The sequence below is a fragment of the Pinus tabuliformis genome, chromosome 4_2, assembly GCF_031772625.1.
Source record: "Pinus tabuliformis cultivar Carrire ecotype Pingquan chromosome 4_2, CPIR1, whole genome shotgun sequence".
Classification (NCBI taxonomy): Eukaryota; Viridiplantae; Streptophyta; class Pinopsida; order Pinales; family Pinaceae; genus Pinus; species Pinus tabuliformis.
Window position 1 is genome coordinate 1098367238 of NC_142304.1, and position 14392 is coordinate 1098381629.

General features: G+C 38.0%; 1 protein-coding gene across 2 annotated transcripts in view; it reads left to right on the forward strand.

Annotated features, from left to right (window-relative positions):
- Nucleotides 1–14392, forward strand: part of LOC149173497 (pachytene checkpoint protein 2 homolog) — a 347964-nt gene that overhangs the window by 76421 nt on the left and 257151 nt on the right. For both annotated transcript variants that reach the window (XM_089424626.1, XM_089424625.1), the window contains exons 3-6: nucleotides 303–409; nucleotides 747–814; nucleotides 1103–1206; nucleotides 1302–1406. In XM_089424626.1, the coding sequence (XP_089280752.1) occupies nucleotides 303–409; nucleotides 747–814; nucleotides 1103–1206; nucleotides 1302–1406 (384 nt within the window). The remainder of the gene's footprint in view (nucleotides 1–302; nucleotides 410–746; nucleotides 815–1102; nucleotides 1207–1301; nucleotides 1407–14392) is intronic.

Here is a 14392-nt window from a genome sequence, read left to right on the forward strand (position 1 = left end):
ATTTATTTAGAAAACGTTTGTTATACTTAGTTTTGACTGATCCATCCCAGGACTAAATTTACAAGGTGTTTTAATTTTCGTTGCCACAATTAATGCTGTTAGTTATGCAATTCTTTTGCAACTCAGTCACCTGATTCATGAGTTAATCTTTTTTGTTGTACGGAATTAGTCTTGAATGCTTGTGTTACTTTTTAGGACATCATCGGCTCCACTGAATTTTTTTGATTTTTTGCATTCAATGACAGGATTTGCCACTCGAAAAGTCATAACTGTTTGAAACGTGTGATTTGATGCACATTCAGGATGCTTGAGAAAAGGAGTTTGACCTACACTGATGGTCCTCTGACTGTACCTGCAGATGAACCTTTTCTTCTGGAGAATGTCTGCAGCATTCATATATGTGACACAGGTAAATTTCCATATAGAAATTATAATTTTGATATTCATTCAGATCTGGCATTGTTTTCAAGAATATTTAGTTACTGTAATTATTCTATTATTTGTTCTGATTGTTTATTTACTAATATCTTGCCTTGAATCCTAGAAGATATATTTTTCTCTTTCACAAATTTCTAAATCCATTTTATAGCTGTATGGAAATAAAAGTGCTATTAAGGCAACATTCTTATGCTTCGTCATTTTCATTGAAGTTGTTGGACTTTGTATTGTAAATTGTCTTTTCCTTTTTATCATAAGAATGGTACTTTTTTCTCATAACAATTTTGTCATCTCCATTGATGCTACAGATGAAAGGATGGACAGCCAAGAAATACTTTTGTTTTGGCAGGTTACACCAGTTGTGTATGTTTATCAGGTGCTACTGTTGGCAGATTTCCAGAGCTTAAGTTGTTCTGTTTTATCTTTCATGGTTGAAAAATAAAAAAAAGCTTCTAATATGTTTTTTTTTAATAAGTTTCTAATGGGCTTTATGAATTTGAAGTTTTCTCACACATAATACGATCTCGTACAATTTCAGTTGGTGTCCTTTTTTAAACACTGAAATTTTTCTCTAATGGTTGAAGTGGTTAACCAGATTTTACCGCATTGTTTGAAAAAGGGTGACAGTGCTTTTGGTTTGATATATTCTTGATCCAATGTGCAGCTCAATGAAGAGGGACCTGGTGAGGAAATAGAAGGCGAGGAGGCAATTTCTAGTTTTCAAGAATGGCTTCTTCCTGCAAAAGAATTTGATGGACTATGGGAAAGGTTAATATTCTTACATTTTTGGTCCATTATCTATTCAATACTTTTTTTTGTCAAATATTCTGCTGTATTCTGAATTTTCATCTGGATGACTACAGCTTAATTTATGACTCTGGTGTAAAACAACAGTTGCTGAGATACTCTGAAAGTGCTCTTCTTTTCTCTGAGAAAGGGGTAAATCCATGTTTAATATCATGGAACCGGTATGTGCATTCATCTATTTGTATTATTAAACTTAAATTCTCTGCTTTATAGTGCTACCCCCATATGGGGATCATTAGAAAGTTAAATTACAATGGCATGTGGATTGGTACTAAGAAACCTATCTTTCATCTTATAGAGGACGTTGTTTCTTCTAATCTCATAAATGACGTTACCAAATGAAATATCATAGAGGCACTAGGTGGTTTATATGAACAGTGAATATAAAAAATTATGTTCAACAAATGGATTGTTCCTGAATGTGCAAAACTAAGCCCATAGAATTCTAAAGAAAATTGAGAAATATTGTGAGTGCCTTAGGGAAGATGATGTCAACCCTATTATGGCAAATCCAACCATAAAAAAAGCTATATTTTGAGCACCAAGGATCAATCAAGGTGAATCCAAGTTATAAAAGCCTCAACGTCTATCTAATATGTGCCCTAATTGAATTGGGTTCTATGCCCTAGCCCTAGTGGCTTGCCTTAAAGGGCTTAGAAAAATAAAGATGAAGGAAAGATAAAGTTTTTATGATTTTTGAACACCACAAGTATCCCCAATGCCTTTCCCTACTTGGGTGATGGAGTCTTTTAGGGCTAAATTTAAGAGATCAAATTTATGCTTGGAGTAAGGCGGGAAACCCTAGTTTTCACTTGATAAACCCTAATTATCTTTTTATGACAGGAGAAATTAAGTAGAGGAAAGCTATCTATGAGGTCCTTTATGGCATTCAAGGAAAACAAATTTAACATGCAATGGTCAAGCAAGACTTTTCAAACAATATTTGCATTCAGACATGGAATAAGAGAAAAATCCTAGCATATATGTATCTCATGAAAAACCATTAGAAATTTGCAAATACACTTACGATTTTTCCAAGTAATAGCCTTCTTTCAATTCCAAAAATACATCTCCAAGACACAAATCATTCTCCAATAGCAATAGCTCCAAAAATATCACATCTCCACAAGTAGTGAGTTATATATAGGCTAAGTCGAGCTCTCTAAAAGAGACCAAAATACACAAGTAATGATGAAAATAAGAATGGAATGATCCTCTTTTTATATGTGGTCAATCACTTTGATTAAATTCCCTAAAAGTCCTATAACAAGTTTAATTTTGAGTAAACATGAGTAAATGGGTTACAAGCCAACCCAATAGCTCAATACAATAAAATAAGACACTAATTGCCCACATGTGTGTTGGAAATCGTGAGGCTTTATAATTTAATTTAGATTTCCTTATCCATAGTAATTTCTTGTGAATTTAGTTGGCTTATTAAATTTGTATTTTGATTCTTTCATCAAACAATTACCATAACATGAACATGAAGATTGTAGAAACAAAAGAGCACAAGATATAGGCTCCAAGGCAGGGAAAAACCCCTCCAAGGGGAAATCCTAGAAAATTCTCTTCGTATAGAATCAGAGCAAATGAGATATCCAAGACCCATAACCACAAAAAATTTCCACCTCTAGATGCCAAGACAAACCTTCTTTCTTTCCAGCAGATCCATTAGCAAGATACCAACAACGAGAGATGTACCAAGGCAGATCTTCCACAAACCCTAGCTCAAGAAGAACTTCTTTCAAACTTCGGCCCTCCACTTCTTTTCTGCCCTTTTTTGCGATATTTCAGATCACAAATCATAAAGTGTGTGTGTCCAAATGAGCTCCATCTTCCCCTTATTTATACAATTTAGAGGGGGTGTGAATAGACACATCCATTGGCGCAGGGCCGACTTGGCACCTATAGGGGTTTCTAACCCAAAATTACATATTTAATAATTCTTTTTCTTTTTCTTTTACAATAGGTCCAAATAGGACTTTGACTCAAAAACCTAGAAGCATGAAGAACATGCTTGTCTAGAAAAATAATAATAATTTTTCTTTTTCTTTTCTTTTGCTTTTTACATAAAATACATAATGGTACAAATTATGAAGACCGAAACTAGTTACATTCTCCAACACTCCCTCTTAACTAGGGAGGTATTCATAATTGTACACTTGGTACAAGGATATTCTCAAACTGAAATATTCTCATAAGAAGAGTCGGATTGATAAGCCATCTTTAAGCATCAACATCATAACCAACATTGTCAACATAATAAGGCTTTTTATTGACAAGCTCTATTTACATCAGAGAATAATGCTAGGAGGCTTTATGTGAGACACCACATTACCTCTTAAGGCATATACCCCATTCGAATGTTCACTAGGTATCTCATTTTAGGACTATTCTTATCTTGGATTACCCATCCTCAAAGAATTCCAGTCCTCTTCGATACCTGTCCAATCATCAAAGAGTGTTGGTCTACCTCCTATCTCAGATTCTTTATCCTCAAGGAGTATCAATCTTAGATGCTTATCCAATCGTCCGAACCCCATTCTCCCTCCATTGCCTTCACTAGACGTACAACTATTAGTCCTGGCCTAGCGCATGACACATGAAGAAGAGAATATAATGTCCATCTCATTCTCAACCAGAGGGGAGATCCTCATTCCCTCTTGATCAGGGAATCGTTCCTTGCTCCTTTTCAAACATTCAAGGAGACTTTTTAGTCCCTTTTAAGCATAGAGGAGATTCCTTACTTCCTTTTAATCGAGAAGTCATAACCACAAGTTCTTTTGGTGTGTCTTCGTCAGTACATCAGCTGCTAGTTCTTCATGGAGATCTTCAAGGTAGCTGCATGGTTCCTCCTTTTCTTTGCATCTCATCAAATTGAGCTTTCATTTTCCTGGAACCAAACTGTGACAGGATTCGGGCCATCAACCTTTCATATCACTTTCCTCTATCAACAAAGGCATTATATTGAGCCAATTCAAGTAGAGCTAGACATAACTTCTTCTCATCATGAAAGTGATCTTCATCGTCATATGAACATCAGGTTATCTTTTTGTACTACTACCTTTCCACCCCAAGATGATATAGACATCTTGACCACAATCTTCCAAGGATTACCAAAGCCATCCACTCAATCCATGTATTTATTGGATTGATTTCAAAACAAACAGTTGTAGATACGCTTGCCTCAACTGCCATTATGCATTTTTGCAACATTCTTCCAGGTAGCAAAACCATATACCAACCAGATAACCAATACCAAAACATCAATATAATAATTACCTCAACATGATGGCCTCTTGTCAAAATACTAGATTTTGCTTGCGGGCTTCCCTTGATCTCCTTCCAACCTCTTTACAGGCTTTAGCAATATGTCCTACTAGGGAGCCAAGTCATATTCCAAGCAGATCATCAATATTAGATTTGCCGAACTATATCCTCTAGTTAGAGTGCCATGTTAAGGCTTCCCTTGATCTCCTTCCAACCTCTTTACATGCTTTAGCAATATGTCCTACTAGGAAGCCAAGTCATATTCCAAGCAGATCATCAATATTAGATTTGCCGAATTATATCCTCTAGTTAGAGTGCCATGTTAAATTCTGTTACTTGCTCCTAAAGTCAACATCCCTTTGCATGCTTTATTTTCAACAAAGTTTTGCTTCATCTTTCAATAGTCAATGTGTTCTTGAAATGAACTCATTAGCTGGAAGCTTAAAGATCATTTCCTATAGGGTCCTTATAGTTCCCTCCTTCCATCATGCTCATCATTTTCAAGGAGTCATCAACAAGCATGAGAGCTGCTTTGCTTATCCTTCACATCTTGCTTCCTTTATTATGTACCTGCAATTTTCTCCTACAAGTACAACAAAGCAAAATATACAAAGACAAGAGCATGATATCAATTCTGCCAATCTAGGGTTTCTGTGGTTTCTTAGAAGGGTATACTTCTAGGGTTCTAGTTACAAACCTTATATTTCTTGACCTAACCCTTGATAGGGTTTTTAATTTCAGCTAGTGTTTTAAAACTAGGCGTTTTCGAAACGGAATCGGCTTGTTTGACCGAGATGGACCCCTTCTTGGGTCGGCTCGATACAAAAACCGGACCAAAGGCTGGTCTGTTACTGAACTGGCCGAGCCGGTCACTGACTCAACCGGTTTGGTAACGGAGGGAAAAGCGGACTCCAAAACTTTTTTTTTGGGTTTTAGGTTTTTTGCACTCCATCTAACCTCTCCCAAGCCTATAAAAGTTACCCAACCACCTCACATTTCCTCACAGTTATCTCATTGCATTTGTGTGAGCATTTGTGAGGAGTTTGTGAAGAGTTGGAGTTGGTTTTTGGAGCAGCAGTGAGGAGTTTCTTGGGCGATCATTGGAGCAACAGTGAGGAGCTTCTTGGGCAGTCATTGGAGCAGCATTGAGGAGTCTCTTGGGCTATCATTGGAGCAACAGTGAGGAGCTTCTTGGGCAGTAATTGGAGCAGCATTGAGTAGTTGGTTTGTTTGAGCAACATTGAGGAGGCTAGAGCCTAAAGGTATTTTTTTTTCACTTCTCAAATCTGCCTTTGCTTGTTTTTTGTTGTTGTTGCAAATCTAGAAATTGAAAAGCATATATTTTGTTAAAAAAATGAACATTGAAGAGTTTTTTTCTTTTCTTTTCATTTTCAGTTTTTTGTCCTTCATTTCCAAGTCCAAATATTAGAAAATGGCTCCTAGAATGAAAGATGCTGCTTGGGCATATGTTGAGATGATTGATAATCAAATGCATTGTAAATTTTGTCATAAAAAAATTAAAGGAGGTGGAGGGGGGCATTCATAGGCCGAAACAACACATCGCTGGTATTAGAGGCCAAATTGTTCAATGTGCAGCACCAACAAAACAAATTGAGGATATTAGGAAGAAGTTGCTAGAAAAAATTGAGAAGTTTGAGGAATAAAAAGCTAGGCAAAAAGAAATAGAGGCTGAAATTGGGAGGAAGAGGAGTATAAAGTACATAGTGCCGGCCAACCCCAATTTTGATTATGAGGGCTCTTCATCCATCCCTTGCACTTATGCATCCAACCCCTTTCGCTATGTTCCTCCCTCTTTGGAGTCTATTCGAGAAAAAGGTAAGGGTAAAATTGAAAAGAAGGGTGATATCAAAAGTTATTTCACCGTTACACCCTCCTTTCCCTCTGATAGTGCACATGGTCCTCAAGCTAATAGAGGTCAAATGCAACCTACTCTAGATGACCATTGGAAGAAAGAATTGAGAGGAAATTGCTTGTGATTACATAGCTAGATGGTGGTATGATGCTGATATCCCCTTCAATGCTTCTTGTTCACCATATTATGAACCTATGTTTGATGCCATATTTGCCGTTGGAAAGGGCTTCACAGTCCCTACTATGCATGAGTTATGGGGATCTCTTTTGCAAAAAGAGGTTATGTCCATTGATGGATATTTTAAAGATTTCAAAAGCTCATCGGTGAAAACAAGATGTACCATCATGTCAGATGGATGGATTGATCAAAGGAACCGTACCATAATAAATTTTCTTATCTTTTGCCCACAGAGAACCATGTTTCTAAAATCAGTTGATGCATCTGATAGGGTGAAATATGCACACTTGTTGTTTCAGCTTTTCGATGAGGTTGTTGAAGAGGTGGGGGTGGCTAGTGTTGTTCAAATCATCACAGATAATACCTTTAACTATGTTCTTGCTGGTAAAATGTTAGAGGAAAAACACAAAACCATCTTTTGGACCCCATGTGTTGTACATTTCATAGACCTCATGCTTGACGATATTTGTAAAATAGATTGGATCAAGAACACTATAGAGCATGCCAAAATCATAACAAAATATATCTACAATCACTCATGGATTTTGAGCCTGATGAGGAAAAACATAGGGGTCAAGGATATTGTTAGGCTTGCGATCACTAGATTTGCAACTCATTTTTGACATTGCAATCTATGCTTTCCCAACATAGAAACTTGCAAAGGATGTTTTCCAGTGATGAATGGAATGAATGTCAATGGGCTCGCAAACAGGATGGAAAAGATGTGAGAAAGAAAGTTAATGAAGAAATATTTTGGAAAAAGGCAGCAGAGATTGTGAAGGTTGTTGAGCCACTAGTTAAGGTGTTGTGGTTGGTGGATGGGGAAAGATTGGCTATGGGATTCATTTATGAGGCTATGGATCAAGCAAAGGAGCAAATAAATGCAACATACAAGGATAGAGTGGCTAAGTATGGGCCCATTTGGGAAATCATTGATCAAAGATGGAATAATCAACTCCATTGCCCTATACATGCAACTGGGTTTTTTCTGAACCCAAGGTATCATTATAAAGCTCTGGAGGTAGAAGCTTTGACTGGGGAGGTTAGAGATGGATTGATTGAGTGCCTTGAGCGCATGGTCCCTAAGGAGAGTGACCAACTGGAGATACACTGACAGATCACTTGTTTCAGCAGAGCCACAGGTACCTTTGGCAAGAACCTAGCAAGGATTGCAAGGGAAGCAGATGAGCTAGGTAAACAAGTTCAATTTTCAAATTCTTATTTTGTTAAATTGTTTATAATTTGAAAGTTGGATATAATTTGTTGAGCTAACTCATTACACAACTATGTTTTTTGTAGCACAATGGTGGGAGGCATTTGGTAGCCATTGTCCTCAATTGCAGAAGTTTGCAATCCGTATTTTGAGTCAAACTTGCAATGCTTCCGGGTGTGAATGCAATTGGCCTGTCTTTGAGAGGATTCACACGAAGAAGAGAAACCGTTTGGAACAAAAAAGGTCAAAAATTGATCTAGTAACTAGTTTATGTCCAATACAACCTCCGGCTAAGACGCAACCAATTGCTGAACAAAAGACTTGATACAGATCCCATTGTGTTGGAAGATATTGATCCAACATCAGATTGGGTAGTGGAGAGTCAACCAACAGAGTTTGATTCTGATGAGGATATTGGTCTTGATTTGGATTTAGAGATGGAGGCATTACTTGAACATAATGTTCAGTTAAATGCAGATCCACTAGTACCAGGCCCAACCCCAAGTCCTCTAGTTGCAGGCACTTCCTCTACTCAGCCACGACGCAAGTGCATAACTCGTCTATCTCAGCATGCAATTGCTGCCCCTGCTAGTGCTACTACTTCTACAGTTGCAGTTGGAGATCGTGATGAGGAGGAGGAGCCATGGGTTTCCCTGTCTGACTATGATTTAGAGTCTGAGCCAGTTGATGTCGGCTTCATTAGTAGTAGCCAGTAATGACTAGTGAATAGTGATGTTTTGTTGTAGAGGCCATTTAGAGCCTCCTTGATTATGTGTTTTTGTTCTGATCTCTATATATTACATGTATTGGACAATGCACTGGGTGCCATTTTGATGTAATGGATATATTCATGAGCATACTTTGATCATATGTTGTCTTCTCTCTATATTCTAATGCTTTGTGTTTGGAAACATGAATGAAAATCTTTAAAATTATGTTTTTTAATAAAAAATAAATATTTAATGTATTTTTTACAAAGATTGAGTCATTGAAATCAACTAGGCCGAGTTGATACCGAGTTGGAGTCAGAGTCGGAGTCGACCCTCGGCTGGTTTGGAGTTTAAGTCGGAGTTTTAAAACTATGCTTTCAGCGGAAACATTAACCCTAGGATTTTAACTTTCAAGCCTTAGGGTTTATCCAATTCAACCCTTGATAGGGTTTTACTACATACCCTAGATTATCCTTTCAAAATTGAATCGACAAACCCTACATGTCAAGAGCTAGGGTTTCCTTAAGAGGGAACAACCAATAAGGGTTAGGGTTTTTGCTCCTAGGGTTAGTTCAATCAAGTAGGGTTTAGTAACCCCAAGTATAAATAGTATTCATGACTACACATATCTACAAACCCTAGCAACTTTATAGTTATCAAAATCTACCATAAAGGTATTGTAAAACCCTAACTGCAAGACCCTAACCATACTATATACGTACCTCATATGTAGAAAGGAAAACTACATACCTTTGTCTTCCATTATTACGAGGAACTGCTTCAAAAAAGACTTTTGGACTAGTATGCCTTCTTCAAAAACACATTTTTCCATTTTGCGAGATCTCTATTTAGCAACTTAGATTATATATTGACTTCAACCAAGACTACTTCTTGCAGAGATGATCTTCATCAAACTCAAAGTCTTGGTCTTCCTTTTGGTCGGCTCCAAAGCTAGAGTAAGTTCTTCATTTATAGTTCCTCATACTGGTTCTTATCACAATATATAAATCTGGAACTAACTTCGAACTTTCCTTTCCTTGGACTAGATCATCATGTTATTAGGAGATGATCCAGACAACTATTAATTAACCAATATTGCAATACATACAACCAAGGTAGGAATGATTGCTACAATCATTCGTAGTTCTGCTCTTCTTATTGTTACATTCTTATTGCTATTAATTGTTATAACAATTTTGTCATATGTTGTTTGCCTCAAAAGAGCGAGACCATTCCCTGTAGGAGTTCATCCATAGATTGAATTTCATACTACAGGTGCCTCAATTCAGCATCTAGCTTTGTCTATCAATCCAAGACTGCATCAAGGATAACCCAATCCATTCATAGAGCTTTAAAAGCTTAGTTTTTTTTTTCCATCGATTATTTGTCAAGTCATGTAGTACTGTCAAGTCATATATGAAAATCACCCTTTCAATATACTTGCCATAAGTCATCGTTGACTGAGTCACTACACATGCCTTCAAGTCATTGTCATAATTCATACTTCAAGTTAAAATCACAGAAGTATGACTGTGATCTACAGGTCGACTTTACTCAAACCATGCGAGCTACAGGTCATGAGATCATTTGTGCATATGTAATGCCACTTCCATAGAAATTGAATTTATGAGTAAAGTATGAGCCAGTTCAAATGCAAATTTCAGAAGAAAATGATCCATAGTCGAGATTGGCCATAGGATTCACGACGTCCCATCTAACCATAAGTCAACGAGCCATTCTTATCAATATTGTTCGATATTGAGAGACAGAGAGCCACATCACGAATGAATGTGAGACATTACAGAGAAGTGCAGGCCGCGTATGCGTGCCATGCGAAGAGAACATGTGAGTCGTTGTATTGCGGGATTTTGAAAAAGTGAGCCTCTGGAAAAACATGCGAGCAATAAAGATTGTGTGAAAAACGAACCACTGTTGATCTGGGTCATTGGAATCATACATACAAATCGTCCATTGATCAAGCAACCACAGGAATGTGCTAGTGCATAATATCAAACGTGCCAGTCACTGTACAAAATTTCAACGTTTAATTCATGCTAATCTAGAATATAAGCTTCGGTAATGTAATACAAACCATCCAGAAAACAAGTGCAAGCTTCTTAGCGTAACCATAGACTTTTATGGATTTCTTAGTTTGAATCTGCAATATTTTCTAGGGTTTCTGTAGAATCCTATTTTTATGCTTTATATGGGAGTGAGTACATCATGATTGACATGAGCCTTTTATAATATAATGAGATGCTTTCAGGGATGCACTAGTCCATGAATTCGAGCCAGTAGAAGTGTTCTTTAGGCCACCTTCAAACCACCTAAGCTCTAAAACCATGTTGGAAATCAGGGGCCTTTATACTTTATTTTAGATTTTCTTATCCATAGTAATTGCTTGTGAATTTACTTGGCTTCTTATTAAATTTTTATTCTAATTCTTTCATCAAACAATTACCTTAACATGAACATGAAGATCCCAAGATATAGGCTCCAAGCCAGGGAAAAACCCCTCCAAGGGGAAAACTCATAAAATTCTCTTCTTATAGAATCATATCAAATGAGATATCTAAGACCCATGACCACAAAACAATTCCACCTCTATATGACAAGACAAGCCTTATATCTTTCCAACAAATCCATCAACAAGATACCAACAACAGGAGATGTACCAAGGCAGATCTTCCACAAACCCTTGCTCAAGAAGAACTTCTTTCTTTCAGACTTTGGCCCTCCACTTCTTCTCTGTCCTTTCTGCAATATTTCAGACCATAAATCATCAAGTGTGTGTGCCCAGATGAGCTCCATCTTCCCCTTATTTATACAATTTAGAGGGGGTGCGAATAGACACGTCCATTGGGGTAGGGTTGACTTGACATATAGGTCGAATTGACACCTAGAGGGGTTTCTGACCCAAAATTACATATTTAATAATTTTTTTTCTTTTACAATAGGTCCAAATAGAACTTTGACTCAAAAACCTAGAAGCATGAAGAACATGCTTGTATAGCAAAATAATAATAATACTTTTTTTCTTTTCTTTTGCTTTTTACATAAAACACGTAATGGTAAAAATTATGAAGATCGAAACTAGTTACATTCTCCAACAATGTGTGAGTCGAAACTCCTCTCCAAGCATGACATCATGCTCTTTTAAGGCTAGTAAAGCTCCAAAACTACGATATGAGGCTAGATGCATCTCCAACCATCATGATTAACCATAAATTGAGGAAGAGTCCTAAAGCCTCAAAACATCTCCATGTGTCCAAAATCCAGCTATGGGTGGCCTTTGTCATCTCCATGGGTGCCACTAATCCAACATGGTGCAATCTCTTCCTAGCGTTGGGGCTCCATGAGGTGGTACAAGCCCTCCCTAATCATCTTGGGGATGATCATCATCATTTGGACTCCAAATCAAGGGATGCTCATAAAAAAATATCAAGGTGAGCCTAGGGGCATGTTGGGTCTGCGAGGTACATCATCAAGAATCTCCAACTTTAAGCAAAGTCGGCTCAATGTTTCAGTATCTAGGGGTGATCAAAGGTGTCAATCAATTGTTGGCATCATCAAAGTGCACAACGCTCTGTTGTAGAGGAGCAACACTTCATGTGCAAGGTCATTGCTATTCTCAGGAACTGTAGTATGGCCTGGGCATCATGTGGAGTAAGCATGGAATGAGTGTGCCCTCATGGCCTCCGTTGCTATGTGAAGAACCACTTGGCAAAACCGTCTCAAACTCAAGTGAAAACAACCATTCATTAAAGACAATGAGCATAAATGCATCATAGTTGTTGAAATGTGTAGCATGGGAGGTATTCCCACAACCCTTGGGGTACTGGGTTTGTGAGGAGTTGACCCAAAGAAATGTGGTTTTGTGGGCAATGTACCCAAGTGGTGGGCTTTGTACCTAGCGTTGTGGGTGAAAGACCAAAGGGAAAATTGTTTGTTTATTCTATTGGATGCATGAAGGGCACCCTTGATGGGCTAAAGGGGCACTTAGGGCTACAATGGAGTGGGTAAAAACAAATGAAAGAAATTTTATTTCTTATGTTAGTGGTGTTTTGGCATGTAGGCTCAAGTCGGCTTGGGCTAGAAGACATGACCATTGGTGAAAAGTGTCTCCTCTAAGATTACTACAAATAGAGATAAGATGAAGCTCATTTGGCATCTCATAAGTGCAATCATCTCAAGGGAAGAAAAGCCAAAGAAGGTCGTAGATCCTCAAGGAGCCGAGCTGGAGTGAAGGAGAAAGACGATTTATCTTTTCTCTTGTGTTCTGGTACAGGTTAAGCAGAGGAAGATTGGACGTACTGTAAAGGCATGGTTTTGTGCATATGATTGTGTTATATTTGTTGGAAGGTTGAAGTATAATATGTAGCATTAAGGTAGGACGGTACGCCTGGTTCTGTGCATAGTGAGGCCGTGAGGCTAGCAGAAGGTGCTAAAGTATAGAGCAAGTCTCCTCAAAGTAATGCGCAGGGTTTAAGGGTTGTTTTGTGAGGTTTACATATAGTTTGAGTTTTGAAGTGGCTGCAAGATTAGGGCCATACTGAGGTAGTCGCAGGAGTCCTAATAGGCCCGAAAAAGCCTCAGTGAACAATTGTACAGGGCTGAGTTTCATCATGGCTGAGCAGAGACTTTGATGGAGGTATGTGGTTGTGTTTCATGGTTGATGATTGCCGGGTTGGTTAGGATTGTAGTCTATCTTACAAGAAGGATTAGGACAATGTGTTGAAGGTGCTTATGTGTAGTGTATTGGAGGAGACTAGATCACTGCATTGCTGGAGTTGATAGTGATTTTGTGTGTATATTCACTGTGTTGAAGACCTTATGAACAATGCAATTGAAGTAGCAATCCACTATTGTGAAGGCAGACTTGTGAAGCCCATGAACAATGATCTAAGGAGCAACATAGACAGTGTGTGGAGGCAGAGTTTTGGAGCCTATGTTTAGTGATCCTTGGAGCAACATAAATCATTGATAGAAGGCAGATTGAAGAGTTGATATGTACAAGCAAATCTGAAGTAGCAGAGGACCTTGTGAGCATCTAGGGTAGAGGTAGTGGTGTAGCATTATACTCTATGTGTATAGGTGGCAAAGGACCTGCCAGGTGTTCAAGACAAGTGGACTGAAAGGGTTGGTGTAAGTGTTTCTTCAACAAGTAAGTCAAGTTGTTCTTGTTCTTGGGCAGATTGATTGTCATGTGTTGTTGACATTAAGCCCTAGTTTTCCTTGTATCAGGGCTAATTGCAAGGGCCATGATCCTTGGTATAAGAACCCTGTGTTTGTTGTATTAAATTTGTAATATAACAAGTTTTAGGTTGGCAAAATTTTGTGTACTTTGTTCGTTCACTGCTGCACATTTTCCATTGTGCAAAGTGCTTGGTGTTGTGGTATTTTAGTGTGTTTGTGATTGTGTTTTAAACATATACCTGATTTGGAAGTGCCAAGGAAAATTCAACATGGTATTAGAGCAACTTTGAAGGGACAACTGAATCAAAGTGTGCACAGTGTACAACTCAAGAGGGAGTTGGTTGCCTTGTTGTTGAAGGACTAGCAACATGGCGAAGTTGACAACTGATCCGAGGTATGAAGATAGATTGGATGGCTTGTCCAACTATAGTCCTTGGAAGAAAAGATCAAGCTAGTCTTGTTGGTAAACAAGATTTGAGAGTTTGCTGACAAGGAGATTAAGAAACCAACATACCCTAAGGAGTTGGAAGTATATGAAGAGTTGGATATGAAGGCTAAGCTCATCATCCTAGACGGTGTCAATGATCACTTGATACCTCATCTAACCAAGAAGAACATGTCACATGCGATGTGGAAGATTCTTCAGGACTTGTTCCAGAATAAGAACGAGAGTCGGTTGTTGGTATTGAGAGATAAGCTCAAGAA